The sequence below is a fragment of the Euleptes europaea genome, chromosome 15, assembly GCF_029931775.1.
Source record: "Euleptes europaea isolate rEulEur1 chromosome 15, rEulEur1.hap1, whole genome shotgun sequence".
In the NCBI taxonomy this organism is placed as follows: domain Eukaryota; kingdom Metazoa; phylum Chordata; class Lepidosauria; order Squamata; family Sphaerodactylidae; genus Euleptes; species Euleptes europaea.
The window spans coordinates 37,071,567-37,082,515 of record NC_079326.1 but is presented as its reverse complement, the minus strand read 5'-3'; the positions used below and the strand labels follow the sequence as shown (position 1 = coordinate 37,082,515).

The 10,949-nt window shown below is 42.6% G+C and overlaps 1 protein-coding gene across 1 annotated transcript; it reads right to left on the bottom strand.

The window, feature by feature from the left end:
• Positions 1 to 3,542: 3,542 nt before the first annotated feature.
• On the bottom strand, positions 3,543 to 4,748 carry B3GALT1 (beta-1,3-galactosyltransferase 1). The gene has a single exon (XM_056861506.1). The coding sequence runs from the start codon at positions 4,545 to 4,547 to the stop codon at positions 3,567 to 3,569; it is 981 nt and encodes a 326-aa protein (XP_056717484.1). The 5' UTR covers positions 4,548 to 4,748; the 3' UTR covers positions 3,543 to 3,566.
• Between the last annotated feature and the right edge of the window lie 6,201 nt (positions 4,749 to 10,949).

Here is a 10,949-nt window from a genome sequence, read left to right as displayed (position 1 = left end):
GGACCGATCTCTAGTTAAGACTAGCTGTTGGATCCAGATGAGTCACAGCCCTGAGGTTTGTGTGTCAGGCTGCAGACGTTGCTTCTCAAAAGAGCAGAGGGCAGAATACGGACTCAGCTATAAACATCAAAGATCCTAGGCACAGTTACACCAGTCTGAGTCCATTGAAGTCAAAAGTCTGCTCTGCTTGGGATTGCACTGTCTTTCGATTAAGCGTGGAGGTCAATAAATAATTAGGAGGAGAATATGCATGTGAGTGTTGCAATGAGAAAGGAGGTCACCTGCACTTCTGCAAAGGGTCTAACCTCTGGATTTGCTCTTAAAATCACTGGGACTAATTCCAGATGGGTGACTGATGGTCTATACGTATGTAAGTTGATTCATGGCGATCTCAGCAAGGGGCTTTCAAGGCAAGTGAGAAGCAGAGGTGGTTTCCCATTGCCTTCCTCTGAAGATCCTTCTTTGGTGATCTCCTGTCCAAGTGCCAACCCTGTTTGTCAGGCTATACCATGCTGCCTTTCCTGTAGCAACAAGTTAAAAAAGGAGTCCAGAGGCTCCTTAAAGACTAACAATATTTGAAACAGATATTTCGGCAAAACCAAGAAAAATTCTATTAAATTATTTGCCGGATGGGCAAAAGGAACTTTGTGATATATGTTTCCACATGATAAAAACAGCAAGGATAAATTTCGCAAGATACTGGAAAGGAAACAAATTTCCAGATTTAAATAATTGGATGGATAAAGTTAAAGAGACCTATGTATTAATTAAATTGACTTGCTACCAATATAATAACAACACCAAAGATCTAGACGTTGTATGGAATCCAATAAGTTCTAGAATGGAAAATATGCTTGAAAGTTTATAATGTGGAGATGAGGATATGTAAACTGTTTATTGGTTTTGGAATGTTTTATGGGTTTATTGTTCTGAAATGTTGTATGGGTTTACTGTTTGAAATGATGTATGAGTTTTTTGGAATTTTGTGGGTTTTTTAATGTAATAATAATTTTTTAATTAAAAAAGGCTAACAATATTTATTCCAGCATAAACTTTTGGAAGTCACAGGTCACTTCATTAGATGCACTGAACTGTACATCTGTTGAGCAGGTGAACTTGTGTAATGTTCTCCCTTACGGATGAACCCTTTACCCATCTGATGAAGTGAGCTCTGACTTGCAAAAGTTCATGCTGAAATAAATGTTTTCAGTCTTTAAAATGCTGCTGGGCTCCTTATTTTATATCACTGGGTGTAGCAAAGAGAAAAAGCAAGAGGGCTGATATAGTAAGGTTCGGTTCACTCTAAGGCATTGAGCGGAGCAGAACAAATTGAAAATTTACTGCCCGAATGGAACCCTCTTAACCTCAGGGAGTTATTATCGTCTCCTGTCACCAGAATACTAGTTTGCTGTCCAGGAAAAAGTCAAACTGTTCCTGTTCATGGGGCATCCATAAAAATGCTGATACAAGTCAGGAAAAAAAACTATGCTGTCCACTACCAAACTGATATTTATTTCTTAAACCATTCTTAAGGTTGGATTTTTAAAAACTGATCTTTGTTTTTATTGTTGTCAAGGTTGCCTGTCCAATTGTTACGATCACTTATTTAGTAGCACTAGAATTACACGCAGGCAGTAGTGAAGAGCAACAGAATTGATAAGGAAACCTCCTTTTTGACTGGCTGTCTACATAACCCACAGGATTTTAAATTTTAAAGAAAAACCAATGAATTAGGTTGATGCCTGCCCAATATAATTCTGCCGTTCCATTGGGCAGCCTGTTATAGCTGAACATATACTTTGGTTTGTTAAAAGCAAATGAACAACTGGCTTGGATCGAGTGATGAGCAAGGGGAGGTTGTTCAGGTAATATTTTCTTTCTTGAATAATACTGCATATTCCTTATAATTGTATAAAAATCATACTGTTTAAAATACTATCTATACCAGGCTTTTCTGTCCATACAACTGATTCCACTGCAGTTTAAAAATACATGTATCAGTTGCTAAAAAGGTAACTGATGCCTCCTAGCACCCTTACCTTTTTAATGAATGTGTAATTTGTTGAATCCTATTAATCCATCTGTAATTTGTTGGATCCCATTAATCCATTTACTAACAGCAGAGCATTCACCTGGAGAAAGAAGGTTCCACAACCAGTGGCATGGATTCACATGATCCAACCCAATTTAAATTTATTTGGCACATTCTTTCTGTTTTGTATTTTAACAATGGGATTGTAGGGCATTTCGAGGCCTCATTTTAGATTTCCAGCCCATTCCTGAAGGGGGAGGGGGTAGATCCACGGCCATCGAAAGGAAAGGAAAAGGAATTAACTAAATTAAAAACCAAAAATGTCCCCATTGAGCAAAGCGAGGCTACACCACCAAAAAAGGTGGCACAGCAACGCCGCTGCTTGAGAAGGCATTACCGGAGCGAAAGGGGTTACCAGGTTAGAAAGCTGACTAACATCAGCTCTGCCCCTTGGAATGCCCCCCACACCGGCACGGGCTCACACTTCCAGTATTTTGCTGCTGGCATAGTATCACCAGCGGTGGAGTCCCGCGCAGCGGCATGGCTTACCGGCATGGCTTACCGGCACCTGGGTGAATGCCCCCTGTGCCAGCGTAAGTGCCTCTTATCCCAGGATAAGTGGGCACTTGCATCGGCACGGGGTCATGCCGGCTCCTAAGCCAATTCGCGCCCCCCCCCCTTCGAGATTGCAGCCTTAGCGTGGGGAAACGAAGAAAATGCATTTTTTAAAAAGCAATCTGCATAACATCACATTTTGTGTTGTGTATTATAATTGCCGAGATAGGCTGTGTGGATGTATGCATGCATGCTTTGGATCCAAAGAGCCTTAGGAACATGTCTGACACACTTCCATGCATACACTTATAGTGCTTTCATTCATGTAAAAGAGCTTTCCAGCACAAGTTTCTTCAGCTATTGTTTTGGAGGCTCCCTCAGGGTTTGGGGTGAGGGGAGAGGAGCTAGGGCTGTTTCTCAGCAAAGTGTGGGAAACCCTACATATTGCTCTTTGGAATCTTGTACCAAATCTGAAATTATCATATTCTGTCAGAAATTATCACATTCTATCTGTGCTAACTGTAAAGCTTATGTTCAAAACTACCTCTGATGCAGAAAAAAAAATGGAACACACTTTGGACACAAGACCATAATAAAACTGCATGTTTAAACTAATCACAGCCCATATGAGGGACCTTTTGTTTAGATAGCTGGGATTATCACCACTTCATCAAAAACCTGCAGGTTAGATGAAAGAGCCCCAAGGGCCTCATATTGTACCCTCTTGTCCTGCATTAAGGTTCCTGTTTCAGATTTGTAATAGAATAGATATGCAGCTGTCCTCTTATGTATACAGTTACAAGACTGAAGAAGACAGGTGTAATTCTAACCTTTCTGGTTGCTAGAAAATAAGACCGTTATGGATAGAACCTGCACCTTGTAAAACCACAAGTAAAAGTTGTAAAGGACAACCATTATAATGTACCACCAGATTACTCTCTGCTCAGGTGGGAAAAAAGTATTTACAACTGTAAAAAGTCTAACATCTGAGATGCTTTTTGCTTGACATGTCATTCCAAATTCTGTGCATTTCTTCAGGAGATATCTGATGCACTGTGATAACACGTCGATATCTGCACAGGCTGTAGGCCATTTTCCAGTGATTAAAGCCACTGTTTTGGAAAGGATGAATGCCAAGCTTCCGCAGACAGAGTCCCACGTATACATCTTCAAGATGAAGAAGTCTAGTATGGAGGGAGGTTTTGTAAATCATCTCTGCTACATCAGCTGAAAAAATGTAGCCAGTGCCCGAGCAAAATGGCGGGTAGTTACTCTCCGGATACAAGTCCCTAGGCATATACCATTTACTACGGACGTCCCTTATCGGGCCTCCATTGATGACATAGCCAGTGAAATACCTCCGTCTTGGCTTGGTGTTGGGTTTTAGCAATTTGTAAATAAGGTTGTCCATATTTACAAAGATATCACTGTCTGTTTTCATGACATACTTGGCTTTTGAGCAAAATGTGGCCACCCATCTCATTCCCATTAAGGTTTTCAGAGTTAGATTATGATAGGAGTCAATGAAGTCCTCCACAATAATGTCGTGGAAAATTTGACTTTCTTGCTCGACCATCTGGTTTAACACCGAGTCCGTGTTTTTCCCCAGAAGAAAGAGGGTGGAGATCTTAATACCTTTGAAGTTGTTCTCATCTCCCCATGTCTCTCGAATGGCTTGTCTTGCATCAAATTCTTTGTGAGTTGTGCTGATGAGAATAACGAGGAAAGGGGCATTGTTCTCACACTTCTCAGGCTCATTTATGAGGAAATCAAATGAATGGGGATTGATTGGTCGAGTCCTTATGTTGCCAAAAGAGACGTTTTTTCGAGCCACTGAGATGCTGTCGTAAGTCCTGTGGACAGTGTAGGATGAAGTGGGACGTGTTATACTTAAGTACCAAAGAGCACTTGCCCAACAAACTACTGTGAGGACATACAAGCAAGAGACCTTTGAAGCCATTGTTCCTTGCTACTCTTCTATTCAGCCGTGTGAATAAAAAGCCTTCTTACCATTAGCATCTTTTCGTCCCACTGAGGCAGCATGTTATCTTTCAGTCCTGACAGTTTGACACAGGAAAGTAACCTGGTAATGGTTCATGGATCAATGAAAAGGTTTTAAGCCTGAAGTGCAATCTTTCCCCTTCTGTAGCTGTAGCCTCCATTTTGTGTGAAGTTCTTCCCCCGCCCTGAAAAACATAAGTGGAAAATAATTTATATCAATCTGCCATTGATGGTAGAATAATCTAAATGCAAATACTTAAAATGCTAAATTGTTATCTGTGAAGATGTTACTATGTTGGCAGCAGAAGATGGGACTTGCAATAATGAGTTTAAATTGAGAGCGGAAAGGTACCGGCTGGATATTAGGAAAAAAAATTCACAGTAAGAGTTGTTCGTCAACTCTTGTTAGTATCTTCATTTTTATTCAGTGACACCTAAACAAACAATAACTTGCCTGAGTCTTATGGTACCCATTCTTCCCACTCTTGCCCACCAAAGAACCATAAATGCTTTCTTATGCGTACAATGCTTGTGGCATCTGTCTGACCACATCCCTATAATGTGTTTTAAATGGCAGCATTAGATACCATCTGCTAATTATCTTGCAAATTAATGCTTATTTACACACGTTTCAGTTGGGCCCCGTGGCATCATCAGTCTTGGAAGGTAAAGTGTTTTGTGGTCTGGATTCTCAATGTGTTTAGAAGGAAGTTAAGGCTGTGGAACTGCACTGCATAGAAATTGTACTTTTGCCGTCAAATGTTTAAGTTAAAAAAAAACATTTAAAAGTCAACAGTAGAGCAGATGCAATTTTATGTACTCTTTTTCAGCTTTGAATTGCTCAGAAATGATAAATCAGACTTAACCTTTCACACATTCAAATTAAACCAATAGGCTAGCAAACGTTTGTATAGTCACTTTTCCTTTTTTATGTGGGGTGGGAATGTTGATGTTTTCATTTCTCTGACAGCCACGAGAGCTGGAAATACTGGGGATTAGGGACTTACTTTGGGAGATGTTAATTTGTTTTAATGTTCAAAACTTCCTTTCTAGTGAAACAAGAGTCAATGTTGTAAGGGGTGAGGGAATATGCTTTTTCAACTCCGTTCATGTCAGAACGTATTGCTTCTCTTATAGCGGAAATGTCTAGGGTTACATGAACGTAAGACATTTTCTTTTAATGAAGAGGCTTTTAAAGGAATGTTCAAACACACTCTGAACAGAAATAAATCTGCTTATATATAATGTTTTAAATTCCCCTTTGTTCTTTACTAACAAAGGCGCTTGCATTAACATGTGGTCCTTGCTACTAAAAAAAGACTTCCAAATTTGCTGATGCTCATCGAAAACTTTGGGAAAGCCTTATTAACAATAATTCTGATGTTAGATAATTTCTGGCTTTCTTTTCTTTTTTCCTTTTTTTCAATAAGTATTCCCAAACAGTAAGTTTTAAAAGTAGGCCCAATGTAGCTACAATTAGTCACAATTCTATTCTTTTGAAATTATTGATTATCAGGATCAAGCCCCATTGTTTTCAGTGGCATTTTGTCACAGCTAACTCTAGCTGGATCAGTAGGGTTGCCAACCTCCAGGTGGTGGCTGGAGATCTCTTGCTATTATAACTAGGGTTGCCAGGTCCCTCTTTGCCAATGGCAGGAGGTTTTTGGGGTGGAGCCTGAGGAGGGCAGGGTTTGGGGAAGGGAGGGACTTCAATGCCTTAGAGTCCAGTTTTTATGAGTCAGAGCTCACTTCTTCAGATTTTCTTCTTCTTTGACTCACAAAACCTTGTGCTGAGATAAACTTGGTTAGTCTTAAAGATTTCACATATGTGTAATTTCTGAGTATTCTTGATTTTCCTTACCAAGCAGAGACTCTACCTGTGGAGAGGGTAGATTTGCCTGCCTTTTCTGCATCGATCAAACGTCATTGGATCTTTAATATTTCTTACTTTATTTCCATTGTCTCTGACCTCCTTAACAGAAGCTGACTATGAAAGCTGACACACGCTACCCTTGATTGTATTGGCTTTGCCGCTGAACTGAGTAGCAGAAGAGGCAGGCCTGGCCTTTTATGAAAACAATTTTCCATGACCGAAAAGGGGTGGGGGGTGGGAAATGTGGAGAGCAAATCATGCACAGTGCAGCCTTTTCAGAGTGGAATATCTCTGAAATGTTTTTCCCTTCAAGGTGCCAAATCCTCCTTCCGACTGCCTTTCAGAATGGTTTTGAGAACCTTCACTGACTTCGTGGGGTGACGGGTCGTCTCTGATTACATCCATCACATTCGGTTGCAGCCATAACATGTAAATTGCATCCCGGTTGGGTTATAAACTGATGCAAATAACACATTTCACCTTCATTTGCCACAGCTACTGTGATTATGTTCCCTTGCTCTTGCGCTATGCTCCCTCATAGGCTCCTGGCCTCTTCGTCTCTTTTAAATCAGTTACAGCGCTTTGCATCTAATGAGAATTTTAGGTCAGCAACAGAGAGGGGCCTCCTTATGAGAACTTGGTTCCTCTATTTTCACACGGGACCCGCTTTCTACCCCATTTAACAAACTCTTCATTATTCCCCCGATAACTCTACTGACAATATTTGCTGCCTGAGTCAAGTTAAATTATCTCATAGTTAACAGCCAGTATTACAAACAGCCCATTTCCTTGGTCCTTGCCCTCATCTTTGCTGCATCCGTTCCTTCAACATTTATAAGGATAGTTATAGTGCAGAAGCTTTGCGGCTGTGACTTCCAGAATGAATAGATCTGTGGCCTTGATTACATACAAGCCCCTCTTTGTGGTGGCATAGTGTTCAATTAATTAGTGTCAGAATGAAAAGGACTAATACTAAGGTGCAGAGGAAGACATCTGAAATCATACTTAGAATGCCCGGGGTGATAACTCACTGAACTGGATAATGAATCAGCCTCCCATAATTCAACAAGTTAACAACTCAACAAGCTATAAACAACAAAACCTTCGGCATTCACTGGGCAACCTTTGAGAGTGGTTGTCGAGTCCACCTTTCAGAGTATCTAGGCATTGTTTTTTTCTGCTGTTCATAGTGCCTTTATTTTCAAAAGTGAAACTAATCCATTTGGAAAGGTTAAGTCTCTGACATAGGATCAAGGATGGGTACTAAGGCTGTTGAAAAAAAAATTCGGTAAAATTTGTATCCAGCAAAACCCGGCCCGTTTTGATCCGAGAAATGCCGAAGTCTGAAGTCCCCCGCTTCGGTTTCGTGAAATCCGGCGTGAGATTTGAGTTCGGGGGGGGGGGGAATTGGCAGAATAAAGCCATAAAAAACACATTTGCGCCTTTCTGCAGCTCCGGGGGGGGCATTTTTGGGGTTTGAGATCCCAAACTTTCAGCGTAGCTTGAGGGGGCCCTTCTTGCAAGAACCCCCAAGTTTTGTAAAGATTGGATCGGGGGGCGATATATGGGGCCCGGAAGGGGTCCCCCTCCTTAATGTGAATCTATTCCATTTTACAGCACATTTGCGCCTTTCCACGGCTCCGGGGGGGGGCATGTTTGGAGGTAGACATTCCAAACTTTCAGTGTAGCTTAAGGTGACCCTTCTTGCAAGAACCTCCAAGTTTTGTAAAGATTGGATCGGGGCCCCCTGAGATATGCGGTCCCCCCATCCATCCACTGGAATGATTGCAAGCAGGCGTGATCCTGTGCATCTCGAGAGCGGCAAATCCAAGGCAAAACCTCCCGTGCTAACCATTGCAATGCAAAGCAACACACGAGCGACCATGGAAAGGAACAGAGGCGCACTAGGCTAGCTATGCAGAAGGAGCAGCATGCGACCTATGGAGTGTGCAATTGAAATTTGCAAACTCCAAGGCAGAGGCACTCTACCTATGCATTGCATAGCTATTAATTAACTCAGCAAAAAGGAAAAAAGGAGCAGGTGACTTGGGACTGGGAGACCGTGCAAAATGCATTGTAAAAGTCACATTTTGCAAAAACAGTTTTGAGCGAGCAGCAAAACAGACCGTGCAAAAAAAGCCCCAGATTTAGTATTTTCTGCCCTGCTCCTTCTTCTCATGATGGAGGGACGCTCCCCCCTTATGCAAACGACCCAAGTGGAGGGAGACTCACGCAAGTCGCCCCCCCCCCAGACCAATACCGCTTGGTTCAGCTGGACCCCAAACGGAGAGACTCGCTTCACTAGCCACTGCACAGACTCAACTTTAAACTTTAAAAGCAGAACGCACACTCCCACAGAGGCGAGCGGGCACCCCCCCTTGGCAGAATGGGCACAAGCCCCCTTTGGCTCCCCTCCACCCACAGAAACTGCTTCCCCCCCCCCCACACACACAGGGGGAAAATTATAGAGAAAAGCCCCAAAATGGGTCTTACTGTGGATGTTTTCTCAGGAGTAATCCAATACAATTCCATTTATGCATGGGAGGTTTTGCCTTGGATTTGCCGCTTTCGAGATGCACAGGATTGCGCCTGCTTGCAATCATTCCAGTGGATGGATGGGGGGGGGACCTCATATCTCGGCCCCCCCTGATCCAATCTTTACAAAACTTGGGGGTTCATGCAAGAAGGGTCACCTTAAGCTATGCTGAAATTTTGGAATGTCTATCTCCAAACATGCCCCCCCGGAGCCATGGAAAGGCGTGAATATGCTGTAAAATGGAATAGATGCACATTAAGGAGGGGGGACCCCTTTCGGGCCCCATATATCGCCCCTGATCCAATCTTTACAAAACTTGGGGGTTCTTGCAGGAAGGGTCACCTTAAGCAACACTGAAAGTTTGGAATGTCTACCTCCAAACATGCCCCTCCTCGGAGCCGTGGAAAGGCGCAAATGTGCTGTAAAATGGAATAGATGAACATTAAGGAGGGGGGACCCCTTCCGGGCCCCATATATCTCCCCCCGATCCAATCTTTACAAAACTTGGGGGTTCTTGCAAGAAGGGTCACCTTAAGCAACACTGAAAGTTTGGAATGTCTACCTCTAAACATGCCCCCCCTCGGAGCTGTGGAAAGGCACGAATGTGCTGTAAAATGAAATAGATGCCCATTAAGGAAGGGGGGACCCCTTCCGGGCCCCATATATCGCCCCCCGATCCAATCTTTACAAAACTTGGGGGTTCTTGCAAGAAGCTACGCTGAAAGTTTGGAATGTCTACCTCCAAACATGCCCCCCCGGAGCCGTGGAAAGGCGTGAATCTGCCCACACCCCCCCACAGGGATCTCACTCTCACACAAACTCTTTCTCTCCCCGGGCCGCGCAGCAGCTGGGCTCATGCACTCAACCACGACTGATTGGCCAGAAGAAATCCCAGCTTGGCCACCGATTGGCCGTGGGAGAATGCACTTTACTAACTGACAATTATGCTGCTGATTCTGAGCCCCGAATTTGCCGGATTTATCCAGAGTCTGCCCGAACTCACTGAATTCGGCTCGTCGTTTTCCCGCCTTTTTAAAATTTCAGTTCCATCCAAACTAGAAACCGCCGAATCGGGGGAAATTCGGCTTTTTTGTTTGTTTGGACGAACCAAATCGACAGCCCTAATGGGTACCTTCAAGGATGGGTAAATTCTAACCCATAGATGAAAGGTACAAGACAATAAAGGTTAGGGAGGACCACATGGTCCATGAAAATGGAAATCCTTGCACTGAATTCTCACCAACTGTAACATGTAACTACTTACTTAATGTTGTACAATTATCACATAGATTCGGGTTCAGTAGCACTTTAGAGACCAACAAGATTTTCAGGGTATGAACTTTCAAGAATCAAAACTCACTTCTTCAGTTATGGTATCTGGTGATAGGAGCATTAACTCTCGAAAGCTCATACCCTGAAAATTTTGTTGGTCTCTAAGATGCTGCTGGACTCAAATCTAGCTGCTTTCCAGTGTATCTGAATACACACCCCTAATAACAGTTATTTTACTGTGGAAAACAAATTCATCCTTGTAACCGTAAATCAAGTTTGGACTTCAGTGCTTATTGCAGAAATAACAGATTGGATTTAACTTGCAACTAAGTGATGCCAGAGGTGGTTCTACATAGATTCTATAAAATTTAGCTATACGCTAGACTACAGAAAACACCAAAACTTTAACATGTGCAGAGTATCTTTCCCTCTCCACTTAAAAACCACCCCAATATCCATACATCCAATAATTGTTTCAGACATCTGCATGAAACCAAGAATTTCTTCTAGGAGAGATACGTGAATCACTGTTTTCTATGCATCTGCTATTCAAAAGGTAAAAGGTAAAGGTAGTCCCCTGTGCAAGCACTGGGTCATTACTGACCCATGGGATGACGTCACATCCCAACGTTTTCTAGGCAGACTTTGTTTTTATGGGGTGGTTTGCCATTGCCTTCCCC